This window comes from Coffea arabica, chromosome 10e (assembly GCF_036785885.1).
Source record: "Coffea arabica cultivar ET-39 chromosome 10e, Coffea Arabica ET-39 HiFi, whole genome shotgun sequence".
Taxonomy (NCBI): domain Eukaryota; kingdom Viridiplantae; phylum Streptophyta; class Magnoliopsida; order Gentianales; family Rubiaceae; genus Coffea; species Coffea arabica.
The window spans coordinates 6076608-6099234 of record NC_092328.1 but is presented as its reverse complement, the minus strand read 5'-3'; the positions used below and the strand labels follow the sequence as shown (position 1 = coordinate 6099234).

At 35.4% G+C, this 22627-nt stretch overlaps 2 protein-coding genes and 2 long non-coding RNA genes across 5 annotated transcripts; 3 read left to right on the top strand and 1 right to left on the bottom strand.

Moving 5' to 3' along the window:
* The first annotated feature begins 1227 nt into the window (after nucleotides 1–1227).
* LOC113711121 (uncharacterized) lies at nucleotides 1228–6089 on the top strand. Of its 2 annotated transcripts, XR_011822085.1 has the most exons (5): nucleotides 1228–1514; nucleotides 1969–2011; nucleotides 2223–2681; nucleotides 4207–4286; nucleotides 5873–6089. It is a non-coding gene; the product is annotated as an uncharacterized lncRNA (long non-coding RNA). The 2 variants fall into 2 exon arrangements; XR_003453096.2 differs by lacking the exon at nucleotides 5873–6089 and having other exon boundaries at nucleotides 4207–5866.
* Nucleotides 6090–8760: 2671 nt separating this feature from the next.
* Nucleotides 8761–9898, top strand: LOC113713071 (uncharacterized). The gene is made up of 2 exons (XR_003453424.2): nucleotides 8761–9030; nucleotides 9794–9898. It is a non-coding gene; the product is annotated as an uncharacterized lncRNA (long non-coding RNA).
* A 1861-nt stretch (nucleotides 9899–11759) lies between these two features.
* Nucleotides 11760–13772, top strand: LOC113713000 (7-deoxyloganetin glucosyltransferase-like). Its single transcript, XM_027236688.2, has 2 exons — nucleotides 11760–12390; nucleotides 12605–13772. The coding sequence occupies exons 1-2, from the start codon at nucleotides 11874–11876 to the stop codon at nucleotides 13546–13548; spliced, it is 1461 nt and encodes a 486-aa protein (XP_027092489.1). The 5' UTR covers nucleotides 11760–11873; the 3' UTR covers nucleotides 13549–13772.
* A 3055-nt stretch (nucleotides 13773–16827) lies between these two features.
* Nucleotides 16828–19436, bottom strand: LOC140015480 (probable LRR receptor-like serine/threonine-protein kinase At1g06840). Its single transcript, XM_072068087.1, has 5 exons — nucleotides 19188–19436; nucleotides 18717–18768; nucleotides 18048–18298; nucleotides 17629–17763; nucleotides 16828–17449 (listed from the first exon to the last, which is right to left on the bottom strand). Exons 1-5 carry the CDS (start codon nucleotides 19416–19418, stop codon nucleotides 17105–17107), a joined length of 1014 nt encoding a protein of 337 aa, XP_071924188.1. The 5' UTR covers nucleotides 19419–19436; the 3' UTR covers nucleotides 16828–17104.
* Between the last annotated feature and the right edge of the window lie 3191 nt (nucleotides 19437–22627).

Here is a 22627-nt window from a genome sequence, read left to right as displayed (position 1 = left end):
ATAAATTAAATACGTGAAAGTAAAAAAAGAAATTATACACTTTTTACTAGCTCTTTACGGGTTTCTTCTATTATATGAATAAAGTACAAGTTATTTATAGGCATTTTACTCCGAATCATATAATTTATGTTAAATACATAAATGTTGGTAACTAAAATTTAAAAAGTGATATACTAATATTTTTACGAAAGGAAAACTAGTAGGTTTTGTATTTAACATAAATTAATACGTGAAAGTAAAAAAAGAAAGAAATTGCCCATAACATATCAGCTCTTTATGGGTTTCTTCTATTACTCGAACAAAGTAATAGCTATTTATGAACATTTTATTCTGAATCATTTAATTTATATTAAATATACAAATGGTTGTAAGTAAAATTCAAAAAGTATTACACTCATATTTTTACGAAAGGAAAACTGGTAAGTTTTGTATTTAACATAAATTAATTATGTGCAAGTAATACTCGCAGGTAATTTAATTAGTTTAATTAGTTACTTAATTAAATGCATCCATTTCATAAACCATAAAGGATGAGTTTAATTAGTTTAATTGTATGAGTGTCCTAATTAAAGGATGAACTAGCCATTTCTTTGCCCAATTACCTCTCTATTTGCGCAGTTATTTCAAGCGGTAATTTCACCTTTTAAAGAAGAAACTGGAAGCACTCAAAGTAGCCGTTGCATGTCCAACGGTCATGCAACAATGCTCATGCCAGAAAAATACTCTCCAATTTACATTTTCCACCTATTGCAACTTTCTTATGTCACTGTATCAGTCAACCTAAGGGTATGAAGGGAACTAAAATACTCTCCCTCCTCCAAAATGCATTTTCTATTGTTACTTTTGCTTAGAGGGGCTGACATTGTTAAGAAAATGTCAATTCAAAGGGTGGTAAGAGAGATTTCTAAAATGTGGGGGGAGCTTAGTGATATTTCAAGAAACCTCAGGGGAGGTTTCTGATTATCCCTTCTATCTATCAACTTCCTAACAAATTTCGGCGGATTAGAGATTGAAGTGAGTTTCCAAATTTGGCAGGCATGTGATTCCACTTAATAGCTACTAATCAACCTATATAGTAAAAGCACGAATGAGTTTTGACAAAAGAGTGGTCGTCTGCTGATGTGTCAAGCTCTCATTGGTTCAAATGTGGTCGTCCTTCTCATGCCAAAATCACGTGCCTAGCTAGAGAAATATTGGAGAGTTTTCTTGTTCCCTTATCTGCTCATTGGTTGGAACGACAAATGGGGTGGGCTCGAGATTCCTATTCCAATCAAGTGTCTCATGTCTCCCATCAAGTGTTTCTCTCTTATCGTTGTTTTCTCCTCTCATACTCAAACCACCAGACCACCACGGCTACTGTACCCATTGTTGAGGATCTCCTCCTCTCCGTTATTCTCTGTTTCTAGGTAAAAAAATTACCTACCGATCTATTCCAAAATTTTTCTTTTCGGACCACTATGGCTGCTGTACTCCTCATCCATGAACTTCTCCTCTCCGTTATTCTCCATTTCTCGGTAAAAAATTACCCGGACACTCAGCCTTTTATTCCTCTCTTTTTTTCCAAGTACTTGCCGATCTATTCCAAAAAAATTCTTTTTTCATATGCTTTCTGTCTGGATGGACTATGACTGTCAAGAAAATAACTTTATCGAGTTTTGTTGGTGCTGGTTTCAAGAAATCATCTTTTTTTTTTTCAGATACATTGCAGATCTGTTCAAAATTTTCTTATTTTTCCAGAACTTTCTATCGTCACCTTTTTTTTAATTCTTTTTATTAGACCTGATATAACTAAAATCATCTATTTCTGTTTTATCTATGCTATTCTCCATATTGATGTTAATTGTTACAGTGACCAATTTTTACAGTTTTTGAAGGGCATGAATTTTCTTTTCTTGTGGAATATTTAGATTGATATTATGCTTATTGTTAAATTTGCTTGTTTTTAATACGTGTGTTTTTTCTTTTTAGGAAAGTTTTGGTGCTTTTGTTGTGCTAAGTTCTCCTTCACTGAGTAAGTGTGCTAATTTTTTTATGTATGTATTCTTATCTTTTTAATTCCTTGAGCTCTGTTTTAGTTAGAATGATGATTGTAGAACTTGTAAACTGCTTTTGGAAGTACTTTATACATGTTTCTGAATAAATGTGTCTATTCATGCGCAATTTTCTCTTAATTTTTCCTTGGTTTTGAATAATTCTTCATGTTTCCTTTTGTTTCTTGTTAGGTTTTTACAAAGATGGATGGTGATTTTTTTTTGGAAAAGGGTGTAGCTTTCTGGCTGGAGTATTACGGCAGATGAAAGTTGTAAATAGGCTAATTTATTTTGTCCTCAATTAGGCTATGATGATATGGTTTTGGTTTCATTAGATGTATTTCAGGCTTTAAATTGATTGCCGTATCTTGGCGAGGCAACCCTGATTGCATTTGAGGTTCATTCTTCCCTTCAAATGTAATGGGTCTGCAGCCATGGCGGTACTCTCATCTCTGCCTGACTATTGCTGACAAACCTGAGCCTCACTTTAAACTACCATAATTACTGCTTAATTTAATTAAAAAGATTTGATCCCTGATTCCTTTTTTTCTGTTTGTATAATATTTTTCGAATCATGACAATTTCTAATGTTCTTATTGGTTGTTTTCACCTTTGAAGCAATCTTGACGGAGCTATAGCAAAAATTCTCAGGTGTGTTACTTTGGTTTATAGTTATAACTCATTCATCATATGATGTTTTACTTATGACAAAGCTTTAGCTTTTTTCCCTTTTGCTTTATATTATCTTGGTCATGCTACAGAAATTGCTTGATGCTTTGGTACAATTCACATAGTGACCTTGATGAGCTTTTTTCAGTGTGCTTTAATTTTTTGAGAAATTTTGTGGTCAAATGTAGAAACAATATAAAGTTTAGAATGAAATGTCTAACTAAATATCTACGTATTTGGGAGGTCTTGCAAGCCTCTATGTCTTAATAGAGAAGTAATTATGATATTTGATGGTTTTTTTTATAAAAAAAAATAGTAATACTTTTTTTCTTCAATATAAAAAAGCGTGGTTAGTCAGGAAAATCTTTGAAAAATTTTGTGGTCAAATGTAGAAACTAAATGAAGTTTAGAATGAAATGTCTAACTAAATATCTAAGTATTTGGGAGATCTTGCAAGCCTCTATGTCTTAATAGAGAAGTAATTATGATATTGATGGTTTTTTTTTATCAGAAAAAATAGTAATACTTTTTTTCTTCAGTATAAAAAAGTCTGGTTAGTCGGGAAAATCTATTGGGCACCTTTTTTTTTTCCTGCTTCACAACTCAAAAGCATGAAAGAAAACATCCTGCATTGCTCACTTGGTGTTATTTGGATAGAAATTCATTCTCCTTTTTTTTTTTCTCTCTTTATGGTAATTAGAAGATATAATGTTCATAATGATGGCTTTTGGTAATGTTAAATTACATGTTTTGTAGGTGTTTAGTCGTCACGAGAAATTAACTGAGCCTTATTTTAAGTCTCTATATCTGGTTTCGTCTTTTTTTTGTCCCCTGGTTTTTGAAGAATTAGAAAAATGAAGCATTTTTCTGTTTTTTTTCTTTTGTAATCCTTGTTTTTTGAAGAAATGGGGATGGGCGTTGCTGGAGTTATGTCACTTTCAAAGGACTGCATTTGATAATTTATTTTTGAAGATAGAGCTTTGTAAATCTCGAGTAGTGAATAGTGCAGAACAGTTGGCACTGCTGTCAAAGAGATTTGAACATCTACAAATGGAAAAAGTAAAATTGCTCTTGGATCTATTTGACTTTTGTGCGTATGCGATTACAATAAGCATTTAAACACTATAATGCAAGAGATTTCAAAACAAAATTCAGGGTCACATTATGTGCTACACCATATACTCGTGAGGCATCTTGGGAAATGATCAGTGCTACAGATTGTGCAACTATAGCATCTCATCCTGCTCATAGCATTAATGCTAGATTGGCTACATAAAAAATTTCTTATGCTTTTTATGGCTTTCTGCAATGTGGAATAGGGATCAGTCCTATTTGTGTTGCAAGTGCTTTACTAGCACATTTTTACTTCTATACTAATTTATTAAGATGTAGCAAAAAAAAAAAAAGTTCTTTTGTTGGTTATCCTCCTTTCTGGTAAACAGAATGTCATTAATACCATTGCGTTACTGTCTTTGTGTTGACACCATGTCTATTTTTTCTTAAGCAGGCGTACTTGTAACCTTAAGTTTGGTGAAGGTGTTCAAATGAAGTCTGTGCAACACAAGGATCAAGAATGTGCTATAGAAGGTTTTGTCTTTAAGTTTTGGTGTAGATTTAGGCTCTGGGATGTTCTGATCACCCTCCATAAGGTTCCTGAACAACTTTAAATTAGAATGAACAGTTCTCCCCGTTCCTTTTATCATAACTGCTTTAAATTGATTTGGATTAGTTACAAACCTCCTCTGATCACCCTCCAAAGGTTCCTGAACAACTTTAAATTGTGTACCTCCGACTAGGAAATGGATCACATCACTATAGTTTTCCCTTTTTCTTTTTGGTTAGTTGTCAAAATCTCTTATACCTCTGCATCCATACAGGAAATGGTTTTTCTTTCATTCTTTTAATCTTATTTTTACTCAACTAATTTGTTTGGTTTAATTCTTTTTTAACTTGATTGAGCTGAATAACTGTGAACCTTAAAGAGTCGGTGCTGGCAACTTTCTAGAAGCATTGAGGTTAATGAACTTTACTTGAGATGGGTTCAAAGTGAACAGCATAAGGTAACATGCTCGAATTAAAAGTTATCAACAGTTTATTTTGTTGCATGCCTAATTAACAATTTATGGACTTGATTATTTACATCTGGGATAGATAATATTGTCAAAACCCACAGTGAAAGCACATTTTTTTTGTCTTCACATTTTTTGCTAAATAGTTGAAAGTGAAAGACTCTTTGTTAGGTAGTTCACCTTTATCCAAATTTTCTGATTTGAGTATCTAATTGTTTTGCTATGATTTAACACGTATTTAATCTTCTTTTTCCTTCCCCAAAAAAACCTCATTGGAAAGTACAGAGGTGAAACCCGATACAACTTATGGTGCATCAATTAAATCTTATATTATAGGTTTAACAGTGACTTTTGGTCCACCAAAGACTGTCAGTTTAATTAAGATATTTGAAGTAATAGCTGAGTTCCTTGCCATGTGAATAACGAAATTTCAATGACTTGTTTGATGGTTCGAGTGTTAAATCTAGGTGTTTCTCCTCAAATTCAATGATGATATCCACATGCTTCTCAGCTTTTAGCTTCCACTACTTGAAATTTTTTTACTTTTTTCTTTTTTAATTTAGTTATGTGAATAATATACTTTTTTGGTTTTGCATGTGAAAATATTGAGTTTTTATGAGAACCATCTCCAAGTTGTGGAAATTGCGTAGCTGTATGATCAAGTTGTGTAAATTGATTTTAATATCTTTCATTGGCATTTTGTGTAAATTGCATAGTTGCATGATCAAATTGTGGAAAAGTTTACTTACATACCGTCTCCAAAGATCTAGCGCATTTAATACTTTAACTTTGGTGAGAACACAAGTTACCAATCAAGATACTTTAGGTTACCTGTAAGAATCTTTTCATCTCTCGACTTTGGCAGCTACTGTATCGAAAAAAAAAAGAAAAAAGAAAAGTTCCTTGTTTGTGTAATGTGTTGAAAAATACAAGGGTTAACAAATTTTGCATTAGACAGTTAGTAACCAAAAGTTCAGATGTTTGTTGTCATGTCCTTGTTGGCATCATTCAAGACCCTTGATTTGTTTTTAACTTGGTGTTACAATAGTAAACTAATTTCGGTGGATTATATCTTACTTTCTTTTTTGTTATAATACTTGGCAGGTTTTTCACCAGTTTTTTTCGAAAGCTGCTCATTACAGTTCTTGGATGAGTGCGAATGGCAGAAAGTTTTCGTTTTTGGTTGAGTTAAAATATCCATTTATTGGAATCATGGAAGTTCAAGCTCATGTTTCGAGATTCTATAAGACTAATTTTTCTATTTCTTATGAATTCCTTGACTATGAACAAATGTCAAAATTTATACTGCTAGACAAATTGTAAATGCAACTTTTTATGGTTTAAAATCTTTTACAATTGCAACAATATTTTTTCCCTTTTGTTTGTTAGTTTATAATATTTCTTCATTTTTTTTGAAACATATGATTGATATTACTCGATATCTCACACGTACTTTGCATGGAAAGATGCATATGTTCTATATTAGACCTTCTAGATTTGGATTCGTCTGATATGCAGCCTATGAGATAATAACTTCATACTCTATGGATGAGACTTTTTGATATTGACCCACTCGAAGTTATGAACTCGTATCCCTCCAATCCTTGGATCTAAACGAAGAATCAAGATGATTTGCAGAACTCTTGACCCCTTTAAATCACGAAGTTATGAACTAACAATATTTTTTAACCCACAATTTAATAATTTAGCAAACCAAAACTGTTTGTAGAGGAACGCCACAACTATGATGTGTACTTGATTGATAAGTTCGATTTGAATCTTTTCAAAAAAAACTCTTTAAGAATTCAAGAAAGGCTCTTTTGGACAAGAAAAAGATGATAAAACACATTTATTGTTGGAAAAATCTGATTATTAACGATGGAAAAATTAGGTTATTTATAGCCTTATATGACTTCAAAACCAATGTGATTTGTGATCACTTATTTGGCCAAGAAACCAACTAAAATTCAGCCCTCTTTGAAGACTAATTTGGCCGAATATTACTAAATAATTAAACCATTAAAATAGCAATTAGATTGACAATTAAAATCTTAACTAATGCTACTAATCAAATGACATTAACTAACTAACAAATCAACTATCTAAGTAGTTTGCTTCTAACTCTTCATGTGCGACCAGCAAAGTGACACATGGAAGCTCTTCAAGTTGAAAGCCTTCAATAGTTCTTGTGTCATCACCAACTCGATCTTGAATTGCACAAACAAGTGCTTGTAGTGAATCTCTAAGTTTTCTTGCATGAGCTCTTGTAATCGAACCACTTGGAACTTGTACAATTTGATTCATCACTCTTATTATCAACAATGTGAACTTAAACATTCTTAACATTCACAACTGAGATTATAATCATTCTACTTTGCTATTAGATGATGGTTAGACTTTGATTTGTTTTGTCCTATATGTATGATGAACAATTCACTATGTATTTCTACAATCTAATGCATATTGTTGTTTTTCAATGACGTGTCTTTCCATTTCTTGATCCTTAGTTATGTTTCAGGCATTATACAAACAGGGCATAACAGGGCATGTAAATTTTAAAATTGTTCACCGCGCATTTGCGCGGTGATACCCTCCTAGTACGGTACTAAGTATGCAAACTTTTACTACCATATTGGAACTGTTACATCTTTCAACAACCATAATAATTGCCAAAGCTCAACTAAACTACAAAATAATACGAATGGTAAGATGGGTTTGTCTAACGAGTACTCATGTTGAATTTTAAGCTAGCGTGTGTTCAATTGTCCACCCTCCTCTAAAATTTATTCAATCCATGTTGTTACAACTATATCTGTGTAAGAGTGGTTTCCGGCTGGTCAGCAATTGGCAAGAGTCCAATGGGCTATCACCGTTCATTGCCTTCCGATTTCTCCATTGCCACACACACACACACACACACACATATATTTCACTTAGGAGTATTCCAGCCTTTTGCTAGACTAACTTTTTAAGATTGTGTAAAATTTTGCTCCAAGAATACACAGCAATATAACATACGAAAATTGATTATCAAATTTACTGATAACTATCAGAAGACTACGGAACAAGTTAGACTATCCGTGGACTCCGTTGCCACATATGTGGTATGGATAGAATTGTTCAGACATGAATTGACATGATTCAAGGTAGAGAAAACCGCGTTAGATCCTCGGCCCCCTCTACTAAAGGCCTCCAATCCCATCCTCATCACGGCACTGATGCCACGATATCGATCAAACTCACGTCTCCTTTTAATCTCACATAACTCAAGTTTGCACCTTTTAAAGACTTGGCTGAAATTTCTCTCCAATGATACAAACAACATCATACTGCAACCACAACTGAAAACAATAGTATAGTATCGGATTGAAAGGGATTTAAAGTCCGTTTCACAACTTTCTTCTCAAACTTGATTCAACTTCCTTGGCTCCAAGGGAAAAAAGATATCAAAACCATTAATCTTCAAGCAGTTGAGTACAACGATTCAAGCAATGAATGTTCCTTGCGGAGATATTTCGTATCAGCATATCAATCGGTATTGTGATTTTTAATTTAGGGAAATGATATTAATTTTTCTACAAAAACATCAAAGAGAAAATGGAGTTCAGATAATGAATTTAGACAACATTTTTTAAAAAAAACATTAAGGGTATGTTTGGTTCCCCATGGAATTGAGGTTTAGAATTGGAATTGGAGCCCCAATTCCAATTCTGCTGTTTGGATTCTGTCCCACTCAAAGAATTAGAATTGAATCTGAATTCTATAAGGGTCCAATTCCATGAATTGAATTCTTTACTGGACCAAAAGAATTCTAATTCCAATTCCATAACTAAACCCTGAAAAGTGGGTCTATACGCGGATCTAATATGGGTTAAAAATTAAAATCGGGTCAAGCGGAAATATGAAACACGGGCACTCTCTCTCTATTCCGATCGCTCATTCTCCACCATCTTTCCAGCTCCAACCCTAACCCCTCCTACCACCGTCTCCCTCTGCCTTCCGTTTCAGTGGATTATAGTCGACATTTTGTTGGCGTGCACGCCTTGAGGGAGGCGAATCTTCAGGAGTCAGAGAGACCGAGATCCGTTCTGCATATGCATCTTTTCGGGTTTACCTAAATTCTTCCCCATCAGCTTATCAAAATCATGCGACTGACTATGAGTTGGCCTTTCAGCCCCATAATCTTATAATCCTCTCTCTGGGCTCTCTCCTTTAGCTCTTCCATTTTTCCCAAATTTTAGACACATTAGGGCTTGTAAAAGGTAACTTTATCTTTGAAATCATGTGAAGTCTCTAAAGAAGAAATTTTAAAAGCTTAATAGCCAAATACATCAAAAGTTAATTTTATTTCAAAAAGATTGTAGTGTTTTCTGTGTCTAATGATATATTGTGGCATTAATTTAAATATTTATCACTTCCCTGGTTGATTTATCATCTCATGTAAATTGTCGAGACGTTTGCTTCATGGTCTTTATTTCTATAAGCATGAGCTATTGTTGATTGGAATTCTTGATGTCAATTAGTAATTATATATCCCGAATAATTACTAACTATCCAGTTATTAGTTTGGTACAATAAACTGAGATACTTTGTACGGTGGCAATGTTTATTGATTTAAGTGCTGGTTAATTGTTCCTGAAATGGTTGCTTGTCTTCAATTTTTGCACGCTTTATGTTAAGAGCATGCATCAGTTATTCACAAATATTCAGAATACCTTGAACACCAATCTGCTTATGCACTATAAGCTAGTATACTGGTTTTCTACTAAGTTAGAGAAGCCGAGTGGGCGAAATTTTGGACTGAAGAGCGAAGGAAGATTATTTCCTTTTTCTTTTTGTAATATGCTGAGAAGGTGGGTTTCAACCTCTTGATTAGTGTCTGGCTTGTGAATACCGGATATCCTTGAATTGCATTTCTAAACAAGTCTAATGATTTCTGTGAGGTATGATTTGCTCCCACATTGCTCTTATCCAATTCATTGAACATAGTTCTGTTTCAATATTAACTCTAAACATAATATGTAGGGTGTTCGTGCGAGATTGGTAGACAAGGACTTTGCTCCTAAGGTATCTATTAATCTATGTTATAAATGTCAAATTTCTTGGAAGGCGCTGAACATTAGATGAGAATGATATTAAGAAACAAGAGGAAAAGCTAGGGGCAGTTGCTTACTTTCTTGGATGAAGTTGATGCTGAGATGTGAAGAGTACACCATGAGGTTGATGATGAAGATGAAATGGAAAATGAAGATGAGTAAGATGGAATGGAAGATAATGGTCCAAATAATGATGGTGAATTCGAACAGTACAACCAACAAGGGAGTGGACACAATTTAGGATTGCTCTAGCATGAGTAATGTTTGTTGACTATCAAATTAGTCAAAGCCATCATGCAAGTTGAAGTTTCATAGGAAATTATTCAGACTAAATTGAATATTAGAATGGCCATTTACTGAAGAATAGTAGTAATGTATAATTGTGCTTTTCTTTCTCATTTTCTTTTTTGCTTAAATCACTTTGTTTGCATATTTATCTATTGAAATTTTTTGTAAGATACAAAACTCAAACATTTATAAAAGGTACATGCTATGACTTCCCTCCCCAATTCATATAATAGAGTAGGTTTTTAATTTTCTAAAATTTAAAGTTCCTAACTTTAAAAAGGTATCAAGGTTTTAACTTGATAAATATGAACTACTTTTTAAGTTAGAATATGTAATTAGTTTTTTATTTAATATAATTTAATTAAGAATGTATTTTTTTGGCAGAAAAGGAACTAATTGGTTTTTTTCTTTAAAGCTTTAGTAACAATTAGTTAAATGCAAGAAAAAATAAATTATTAAAGGCACTAATTGGTTTTTTCCTTGAAGCTTTAGTAACAATTAGCTAAGTGTTAAAAAATTATTACATAGGAAAAAGAAAAAAGAAAAAATTTTAGATGGAAACAATTCTGATTCTTAATGAATTCTTTTCCCATCCAAACAAAAAATTTGGAATTTGAAATGAATTCTGTATTAATTCTATGCATTTTCTAAACAAAAGAATTCCAATGTTTTGAAATTTTCAATTCATAGAATTCTAATTCTGTAGAATTTCAATTCAAATTCAATTTCAATTCTGTAGAACCAAACGCACCCTAAAACTAAACACGAACGCTTGACACAGAATTAGGCAAGATTCATCGTCTACGCCGACTAAATTCATAATAGAACTATTACAACTCCATCAAGTATCTGCAAGCTATGGTACCAACAGACTAGTAAGCAGTGACACCTGTCTACTATTTCCATCTGCTGTAGAGGAGTGGATTCTTTCAGATCACAAATAACGAAGGGACGACTTCAAGGCCTTGATCTGACAAGCAAAACACGAGAAGATATCTAATGATGAGGTCCACCACTCGCCCTCACGGGCAGTCCCACGGTCCGTAGTCTGATTATTTTTAGCAAATTTCGTAATCAATTTTTGTGTGTTATTTTTGTTTGGATAAAGGATTATTTATCAAAATTTATTTGCTTATATCATCATTATAATTTTTAATATATTTTTTTAATTATTTTTTTATCTCATATATATCACATCATAAAAAGTGTTACAGTAAAAAAATTTCAAATAATTTACAATCCAAACAGAGTCACATGTGTATTCTTGGAATAAGATTTTACACAATCTTAAAAAAATTAGTCTAGTTAAAAGGTTGGGATATCGTGCACACAGTCTACATTATGTACTCTTTTTTTTTTTCTTCTTTTTTGGTAAAGATCTTTTTAATTCTATTAGTCCTCCTTTGATGTATGCATCTAGCATGAGTTAGGTTGGACATGGGGCCAGTACGGTTCTATTATGTCCGTTTTTGTTTAATTATTGTATTTATTACTATAATATTTGGTATGTCATAATTATATAATTATAATAACATTTAAAAAATATTATATTTGTTATATTAAATATATATGAAATATTTTATTTATGTACACTACCGCCTGTCCCAACAGCGCCTATGGCGTCCATATGCAACTCGTAAGCGGCACTAAGACAAACCTTGCTGTACTATTTCTTGCACTCAGCTCATCGGGGTAGCTCAAAGTTGGAACTTGAAAGCAAGATGGGATCTACGGAAACTGCGACTAAACCAAAGCCTCATGCAATCTTTATCCCATTTCCAGCACAAGGCCACATAAATCCCATGTTCAAATTGGCCAAGATTCTTCACCACAAAGGCTTCCATATCACCTTTGTTCACTCGGAATTCAATCAGAGAAGGTTGTTGAAATCAAGGGGGAAAAACGCACTTGACGGCCTGCCGTCCTTCCAATTTGAAACCATTCCTGATGGACTTCCTTTTTCAGATGCAGATGCCACCCAAGATGTCCCCTCCCTTTGTGATTCCACTAGCAAGAACTGCTTGGCACCTTTCAGAGAACTTGTTACCAGACTCAATAGTAGTCCCGGTGTCCCTCCAGTTTCTTGCATCGTATCTGATGGGATCATGAGCTTCACTCTTGAAGTTGCCCGAGAACTAGGCATCCCTGATGTCTTCTTTTGGACTAATGGTGCTGGAGGTGTCATGGCTTACCTCAACTATCGAAATCTAGTTGAAAAGGGCTACACACCACTCAAAGGTACCGTATAAATCAACTAATGATTAATTTCAGAAATTCTAGTTCAATCAATAACAGAATGTGTTAGAAAAGTGTACCAATTTAAATGGCTTCAAGACGTTACAAAATACTTAAAAAAGTGTCATCTATAAGGGAAATATAAAGGAAATTATTTAAAGTTGTTTTACAAGATTTGATACTGATTTTTTTTTCCTGTTTCTTTTTCATTTTACAGATTGGAGTTATTTAACAAATGGTTATCTAGATACAGTAATCGATTGGATTCCAGGAATGAAAGGAATACGCTTGAAGGACTTGCCAAGTTTCATTAGAACCACAGACCGCAACGATATTATGTTGAATTTTGCAATTAATCAAGCTGAGAAGATTCATGATGCATCTGCTCTTATTCTGAATACTTTTGATGCAATGGAGCCAGATGTTTTAGATGCATTTTCTTCCATCCTGCCAGCAGTCTACACCCTTGGTCCTCTTCATCTGATAGAGGATCAACTTCCAGACAATGAACTGAAATCTTTGGGATCAAATCTATGGAAAGAAGAACTAGGGTGTATTGAGTGGCTGGATTCCAAAGAGCCTAACTCAGTTGTTTATGTGAATTTTGGCAGTGTCACAGTTATGACCCCCCAGCAACTGGTTGAATTTGCTTGGGGACTTGCTAAAAGTGGAAGGACATTTCTCTGGATCATTAGGCCTGATTTAGTCATTGGAGAAACTGCAATTTTGCCTCCAGAATTCGTTTTGGACACTAAAGAAAGGGGTCTATTAGCAAGCTGGTGCCCTCAAGTAGATGTTCTCAAACATCCCTCAATTGGAGGGTTCTTGACACACTGCGGATGGAACTCTACACTTGAAAGCATATGTGCTGGTGTTCCCATGGTTTGCTGGCCTTTTTTTGCGGAACAGCAAACGAACTGTTGGTATTGTTGCAATCATCTGGGCACAGCTATGGAAATTGATAACAATGTGAAGAGTGATGAAGTTGAGAAACTTGTAAATGAGTTGATGTTTGGAGATAGAGGTCAAGAGATGAAGAAGAAGGCAGCAGAACTGAAGAAATTGGCAGAAGAAGCCATCACTGCCCCGAGTGGATCATCCATCAAAAATCTTGAAAGTTTGGTTCACAATGTGCTGATTTCATGTCCTGGTCCAACTTAGACAGCTGTTAATGGCTTAATGCTATGGTCCATTTTTCAGTTCTACGGCCATTTTTGCACAAAATATTAAAATTGCCCTTTTCAAGTCCCGATGTAATTTGGGCATAGGAGGGGCAATTTTGTCATTTTAATATAAGCTTATTATGGCCTGTGACAATCTTTTTTTTTTTGCCTACAAATTAAGCAGAATTGTCTCTAGCCCTCAATAAATTCGCTTGATCAGTAGATGTCTTTTTATCCGTTTCAGCTAATTATGGATTTGGCTATAATCATTCTTGCGCACTAACTGACTGAGGTCTCGTTTCAATTAGTGCAATTAGGCATGCATTAGTTCAACGTAACATCAAGAAAGAGGCATTAGCATGGCGCATTATTTTTCCTGGCCAACAAGATCAGAGTATTGGTCTCCTAATATTTCATTTATTTATCCAATTCCGGCCTCAGAATTCTCCTTTGTTGGGATAGCCATTTTTTTTCCTCCAAATTTTGGTTATACCACGCAAGTGTTTGACAATGGCTTTTTATTTTTCTGATTATCTTAAAAAAGTACTACAGTATTATTTTTTAAAAAATTTCCAAATAATTTTCGATCCAAAGAGTGCTACTTTATTATATGTTTGGACATGCAGATGGATCCGGTGAAAATAATGGGTTGCGAATTTTCTGAGAAAGAAAAAGTTATAAAGAAAAATCTGCTAGTCAAATCACCAGAATCAAGTATTGCCACATAAAATCAAGAGGACTGGAAGGGCTGCATTGGCTAGGGAGAGGATGGGGAAACTCTAGAATGGAGGGTAGGCTTCAACGGATCAATAATATCCAGCAAAGGACAAAAAATTTAAATGGGATGACAGATAATACAATCGGCAAAGGCCCAACTGAGGTGTCGGTTTGATTACACTTTTTTTTTTTTTTTTGTAAAGAAAACGATAAACCTATTTCATTCTATACTAAAGGGAGAGAGGGCGGACCTAAAGAGATCAAAGAATAATTTGAAGGAGACAAAGCCATCATCAGATCAGATAAATGTACTATACATCCGTCTGAATTTTTTAAATAAAACCACTTAATGTGACAATTTTTAATGCTTTGATGCTTTGGTGGCGGTGACCTTAGCCTGGTGGTGGTTTCGGTTCGATTACTTAGGAAGTGCAATTATTCGGGCTGTACTAAGATAGGTACGTTTGCATGGCACAGCATTATTCCAGCCAGCAAGATAGTAAGAGTTTTGGCTTAATGATGTTTTATATTCCTTTCTAATTCTGGTTTCACATAAAATTGGAGGTATCAAAATAGGTGATTTGGGCACATATGAACGAGTCATAATTGAGTAATAGGTATAATTGAATCAATTCATTTATACTCATTAAAATATTTAATTACTAATTTAAGAGTCACTTAAAATTTTACATTTTTCCTATTTTTTTGCATGTTGTTTGAGTAGAAATAGCGGTATTTTGTTGTTATTAGATTGGTAAGAAATTCAAATTTATTTGCTTAACACTCACTAAAAGTTGAGTTTAAATGTATAATAATTTTTAAATAGGTATAAATGGGTGAGTCGAGTTAACCTACTACACATAAATTAAATGGTTAATTGAGTACTTATTTAGACTCATTCAAAATTAATGGGCAGGTTTGGGCGTGTTATTGGTGGACGGGTTTCAGTAAGTCAACAAAATTAAGTTGTAATTGATACCAACTTCTGCAAGGAATATCTTGTAACAATCTTAACTAAAATGCTTGTTCTTTATAGTTTGACCATTTGATTGTATATTATGTCATTTGATAGTTACACTTTGTTTATATGTTTGTACATCTTATGATATTTTGTTATTGATCTTACACTTCATTTGTTTGATTATGCATGGTGCTAGATAATTTACATCTTATCATTATCATTTTGATACATACACTTATCATTTAGTTATACACCTCGTCCTTTGGTACTCACAATTTATTCATTTGATTGTAAAAGAAATGCGATTTGGCGCTTATAGTCAATTTATCTTATTGTAAGGGTGTGTGTGTACACAATGGCGGTTGGTGAAGGTTGTATAGTGATATCCCTCTACTTCTCTCTTCGTATAAAATTACAAGGGGTCATATGACTATTTGCCAACTATATGGTTATTATGTGACAATAAATGAGATCATAGGGATGTTATTTGTAATTTGCCCTTCTAAAATTGAGAGCAGGTCTAAAAGTAAACTCAATGATATCCAGCAAAGGCTTAAATATTTCTCATGCGACAGCAATACTTAGTCATTATATAATGATGTATTCCGGATTTGCACTGAAAACGCTTAATTAATGTTGAGTGTGGAAATGGTTTTCCACGTTTTTTTAACCACATATTTAATGCAATTCTGTTACCCAAAAACATTGCCAATTATTTATGTTCGAAGAAAAGTGAATTTGAGTACAACAAAAATCCGGACCAAAGAGAAATCTTTGGTTCAATGTCTAAAGACAACGAGAGGCTTAGGCCTGATGCAATCCTAGTGCCGCTGCCTTCAGTCTCCAGGCCACATAAATGATAAAACCCACGCTGAAAACTGCAAGACAACCTCCACCAGAGGGGGCTTTCACATCCTAGGTTGCTACAATCCTAGTTTATCAGCCACCCCAGATGGCCTCTGGGAGGGAAGAGAATGCTGCCGCAGATGTGAGGGCAACCGTCAGGTCCACTGGAAAGCATCCACTGGCCCCGTTGGGACACCTAGTTATGAGACTCAAATGACACACTACAACTCCCATTGTCCTGTTCAATCACTTGTATAGTCTCTCTGGTCATTGCATGTTTTTCAGGTTACAAGTTCCTCAAGAGTTGTTAGGCTTTCCTGATGTGATTCTTTGGACCCATGGAGAACCACTCAAATGGTATATTATTCTTATTAGATCATGTTTCAACTTTCAAGTTTTCGTGTTGTTATTTTGTGAATCCTGCCTGATCATATATGTATCTTAAGTATTTCTGCAATATAGTTTGTGAGAGTTCAGAAAATCCAGTGATTAGAATTCATGCTCGTGGTAGTTTATCCCTCGACAATTTGACTTGCAGATTCCAGTTTGGATGTCTGGATTGGAAGGTACAATCCTGAAGGTTCTCCGGTTCTCCCTACTTTTGACTAGAATTATAGACCAAGAGGACATGATGTTCCATCTCAACCTACCATAGTGGAATGATACACACAGGGCTTCTGCTATCATTGTCAAAGCATTCGATACCTTGGAGCTTGAAATACTAGAAAAACTGTCACCGATGCAACTCTGAACTTAATACAACCATGGTTTTTGTATTACTTAAAAAGAGAATCACATACATGCAGCTAATTTGCAAATAACATCCTCCGCATGAACTATCATACAAGGCCATGATTTCTTTCGTCTCAATCTATGCATCAACTAGTTATAATACAATGAGCTTTGATTCATTGTGCCAAAGTTTAGCATGAAAAAGACAAAGAACTGCACTCAGATGCCTGCTCATATACCAAAGAAATGAGTTCCCTACATGGAGGGTGAGGGCAATATAGGAATACAAGGTCAATGATCATCTAGGTGTGAGGGTGGAGATTACTTCACTGCCAGGGTCTCTGCCAAGGGAATCATCAGAGGAAGTGTGAGGATTTCTCGTTGCAGCGGATGAAGATAAAATTGCATATCCTCCAGGGCTAGTGGCAGAGGATTCTGCTAGTTTAGCTTCAGGCTCTGGCATTAGTAGCCAAATGTCTTCAAGCTCTCTCACCACTTCTGCCATTGAAGGTCGGGCCCCTGTCTCTTCTTCACAGCACTTGAGAGCTGGAGTCATGAACTTCTCTACACATTCAGGGAGATGAGATCCTATATGCTTATCAATGACCGAAATCATCCTACCCGAACTATATGCATCCTTCACCTGGTTCATATTTTGTTTAAAGTCAGTTAAGAGAGACATCTCTGCTGCAACAAGGTGAAGTTCAAGAGGATGATCAACAAGTGGCTTAGAATATGTTATCAGTATATGTTATCAGTATATGTGAATATGTTATCAGTATATTGGTTTCACCCTATGACAACAAAAGTGTGAGAAATTACCTCACGGACAATGTTTTTGCCCTGTACAATTGGTGGCATTCCTGTCAACAGCTCCAGAAATACCACACCCAGGCTATAAACATCACTTTTATCAGTAAGCTTACGAGTCAGGAAATAGTCTGGATCAAGGTAACCCTGCAAAGATATTCTCCTCGAGTTATCACATCTATAATGGAGTATATATGCTTGCCTATTCTTATTTGACTGCATGATTACAAAAGGGAGCAGGTAGCTCTTTGAATGTGAATTGACAATGTATTGCATATTATTTCATCAACAGGGTGGATGATAACATTCAGAACTTGAACAGAATAAACAGATCAGAGAAAATTGGATATTGACTTCCCAAGGGGAAAGAAGATGTTAATAATGGCTCTCGTTCACAAAAAAAACTCGTCTGCTAACTGGATCATGCTTACCGGAGTCCCCTTAACAACAGTAGATACATAAGCAGGAGCAGTTCCTTCAAGATCAGGAATTGGAGCAAGCCGTGAGAGTCCAAAATCGGCAACCTTAGCTGTAAAGCCAGAGTCTAATAGTATGTTTGTTGCCTTGATATCTCGATGAAATATAGGAGGATTAGCTTCTGTATGTAGGTAGAGGATTCCCTTAGCTGAACCTAACGCAATTCTCAACCTCATGGTGAAACTAAGAGGCTCCTTAGACTTGCCTGGGATATACAAGCAATACACCAACTGTACATTAATAACCCCTAAAATTGCATGTGAATGACCAGCTGAAGTAATTTGCTACTCAGATAAACTATAAGTTCAGTACTCTATGACCTGTGGATCCAAATTTTGTCTACTCACCTCCCCCTTACTCCTAAGCGGGTCCAGAGGAAGAAATATAAAACAAAGAAACAAAATGTTCCGATTTGTATCAAGAAGAACACAAACACACACTTGGCGGTGTGCCATTGTGTCTCCACGTGCACCAGCTCATCCTCATTGTAAATATAAGTGAGGGTTCATACTAGGTCACATAGGACTAATTTTGTGCAAGAAAATGTCAACCAAGAAATAGAAAAGCATAAGTAATCAATCAATAGTCAGAAGAAAATTGAGAAGGCAGTTGACGTAAAGTACCAGACAGGTGATCCCTCAAGGTACCATCAGACATGAATTCGTAAACCAACATCTGCATCATAAAGCACCATGAACAAGGGAAAATAATCATTATCCATGAACACGTGATTTTAACTCTATAGTCTATTTTGTACAGCTGAGGAGCTTAAATTGCAAGATGTTGCTCCTTGCTGCAACCCCCCCCCCCCCCCTCTCCCGGTGTTTTGATAGGTTTCCTAGTAGAATTGTACTAAAATCTTGATTTTCACAACAATGGAATGCAAATCCTCTGTCCAAGCCTCAAGTGTTACGTCAAGAAGTCAAACATCCACCTCAAGCAACCATCATTGCCTTAGTTCCTCCTCCCACTCCCCCCGACCCCACAAAAAAAAAACTAAGAAAACAAAAAGAGTAGGAAAAAGAAAAACAGAACTACAGTGCTGAAAAGTTGAAATAGCCTAGCTGATGTTGAATGTGATATTCTACAGGTACCTGTTCACCTTCTTCATCGCAGTATCCAATCAGAGAAACCAAGTTTCTATGATGTAATCTTGATAGGAGTTCTATTTCTGTAAGAAACTCCTTTTCACCTTGCATTGAACCCACTTGAGCACGCTTAATGGCAACAATATTTCCATCAGCTAGAATGCCTTTAAAGACTTTTCCATACCCTCCTTGTCCAACTTGGCTAGAGCTATCAAAGTTGTTGGTTGCAAGAGCCATTTCTTTGCAAGAAAATTTTTTCACACCGTCAATTTTGACTGAGATCTTTGACACTGCAAGTATAGCATGAAATATTACAAAATGATAGATTTCAACCACCATATAAAACTCTTCTCCTATCAGTCAATTGACAAGTATAACAACCCACACAGCCCCGAGAAATTTCTAATTTTGTGGTGATTTTTAAAAAAATTCTACAAAAGGGGCGATTGTGGCGTGGGATTCCGTTGGGGGGTCTTCGCATTCCACGAATGCGAGCTCAATAGAGCTCGCATTTCACGAATGCGAGCTCTCAACAGAGCTCGCATTCGTGAAATGCGAGCTCAATAAGTTGAGCTCGCATTTGCGAAATGCGAGCTCAACTTATTGAGCTCCCATTTCATTCGCGAGCTCAAAGACACTATGTATAATTAAATATTTTGGTTTTTTTTGGGAGCGACAGAATTTTTTCAAGAAAATAGTAAGTGCTAAGTGCGATGTCCTAAATGTTTTTTTAAAAAATTTTTCAAATAGCTCGCATTTGATAAGTTTGACCTCCAAAAATTGTATTTAATTTTTGTGTTAGATTTCGCATTTATAAGTATGACTTTTAGAAAAATAAATTCAAACTTGGTAGAAAAAAAAATTTAAAATGAAATTTACGAGCTCTAAAAAAATGTACAATTAAATGTACTAACTTTTGATCCCTTTTTATGAAATAAATTTATTTATCAAATTCTAATTTTCCTTTGTTATTAATGAATCGTATTTATTTGTTGACACCCATGAATATTAGTTATAAAAATGTAATAATTAATAGTCATTAATATCTATAACAATTTTTTTATTGTAATTTTAGAATTTTCATAACGCAATGCTATTTAAAAAAATTATATAAATCTTGCGTTTTTTACTGTTTACAATTGATGCGAATGTAGATATTTTTAGATGAAAATCACCGGTTACTCAACATTTTACATACTGAAGTTGCTTTTCATACTCTTAATTTAAGTATCGTTTTACGCGAAAGTCGACATTTGTAGATGAAAACTCCCGGTTACTAAGTACAAAAACATTTGGAGTAGAATAACCCTTTTTTATTTTGGTGTATATATACTAAAATTCCCTCTAAGAATAATCATGAGAAAAGTATGACACTTATTGACCATATTAATTTCTTAACTTATAAAATAAGATAAAAAAAAAGAATTTTCATCAAATGTGCAAAATGTAGGCATAATTTTGTCCACTTTACTAGATATACTTTCCTATAGATGTAAAAATTATAATCACATAAAAATCATTTCCCAAAATTGAATGAGAAAAGAAGTTTCAAAACTATATATATTTATTTCAAAAGGATAAGTGAAAAAAATTTATTTATTTATTATGGTTAATAACATATATATGTATAAGGTTTTGAAAAAATTTTGACAGAGTGTCCCCTTAAAGTGGACTAAAACTCCCTGCCAGCAACCACAAGAAATACAATTTAAGCACAACAATTATATGAAATACAACTAAAACCACAAGTACCACACATATTTCTCCCCCCACACTTAAATTACACATTGTCCTCAATGTGTAGGGAAGAAATGAAACAAAAGAAGAAAAGAAAAGAAAGAAGTTTCCGCCAAGTCAATGGTTGAGATCCTTATCAGCCACTATTCACGAACCACTGCCCAAATACAAGTGCCTACCAAATAAAAAACAGAAAAAATAAAATGAAGTTAAAAAGCTTAAGTTCCACAAGTTAAGATAATTAGGCAAGCAAATCCACCAAATAAAGCTAGCTTCTGCAGTGCGCCATGTCAGTCATCCCCCTCGGCATCATTGTCATCCTCTGCATCACGATTGGGTGGTGGATGAATGCCCAAATGATCTTCAATTCGGCTTAGACGATTCCTAACGTCAGCTAACTGGAAAGCAAAGTTATCGATATGGTCAAAGAGTCGCTGCCAATTAGTCTGCGGTGGAGGAGGAGGTGGTGCTGCAGTAGATGGTCCAACTTCATCCCGACCATGTCTAGCCTTCTGCCTCCGCTCCTGAACAGGGCCTGGAATGCCAATACCAAGGCGGCGAAGAGTAGTGATAGTCATCTCAGCCCGTGGTGGAACAATCTCCCGCCGCATTCCTTCCAACTGGACCTCAAAACGCCGGAAGATTAAAGTCAGTAGACGAGGAAATGATAGTTTGAAACTAGTTGTCTTACGCCTCGCCGTAGACCTAATGTGGCTGATGATGATGTTAGGCAATGAAATTCGAGCATATGGAGATGTCCGGTTATGGAACATGTAATCCAAAAAATAGATATCGCTCTTGCGGACCTCCGTGTGGCCCGTCTTCTTTGGGATGACATTGTGAGCCATCATATAAATGATAAGACGATGACGAGGTTCGAACACATTCGCCACTATGGTCTCCTTCCTTGTAGATCGAAAAGGTTGGTACTCAAGACCAAACCTAGCCATGGCCAACGAGGGATCCCATCTCCTATTCGGGGGAACAAACCCCTTCTTCAAATCTACCGGACGTCCGTCATCCATACACCCCAAAATAGCGGCCAAATCTTGACGTGACAAGGTGATTCGTCTTCCACGCACCCAGGACTCAACTATTTCTCCACTATGGCGCGCCTTACTTTCAATGTTGGCATAAAACTCTCGCACCAAGTCGGGGTAGTAATAGTTTGGTAGGACTAGAATCGGAGCCCATCCTAGCTGAGCAAAAGAATCTGAGATGTTGTACATCAACTCAACTGGTGGACTGACGTGCATCTCGAACAAAAACACCAAATTAGCACGCGCCTCATGCCACTCCTGATTCCGGCGAGTGTTGAACCTAGCACTGTCATATACCGAATTTTCCGCTCCACGGGAGGTGCCCTCACCAGGTCGACGGTTAACTGGTGGAGGAGAAGGTGAATTCTCCTCCTCAGTCACCTCCATCTCCTCATTAACTTCCCTCTCCTCACTACTTGAGGATGAAGTTATCACACGCCTTCCCCTTCCCCTTGGCATAGTACCTAAAAGAAAATGTTGCAATTAACCACATGTATTCTCACACAATTCACAAATAGGGAGTGAATATCCTAAAACGATCCAAATAATCTCCAATTTGTCCCTTCAAGTGATAATTCGTCGATTAAGAAATGTAAAGGTCCGAACAAGACGACCCATAATTCCAGCCAAAAAGAGCTCAAAATGACCAATAAAAACAAGATATGGAAT

Bases quoted from the DNA above. Each gene is read 5' to 3' on its own strand.
- LOC140015480 (XM_072068087.1), bottom strand. From the start codon at position 19,418: ATGGCTCTTGCAACCAACAACTTTGATAGCTCTAGCCAAGTTGGACAA. The intron at 18,769-19,187 runs GTACCTGTAGAA...TTTATGATGCAG, and splicing joins GCGATGAAGAAGGTGAACAG to ATGTTGGTTTACGAATTCAT. The intron at 17,450-17,628 runs GTAATTTCTCAC...AATATGAACCAG, and splicing joins GCAAAAACATTGTCCGTGAG to GTGAAGGATGCATATAGTTC.
- LOC113713000 (XM_027236688.2), top strand. From the start codon at position 11,874: ATGGGATCTACGGAAACTGCGACTAAACCAAAGCCTCATGCAATCTTT. The intron at 12,391-12,604 runs GTACCGTATAAA...TTCATTTTACAG, and splicing joins GGGCTACACACCACTCAAAG to ATTGGAGTTATTTAACAAAT.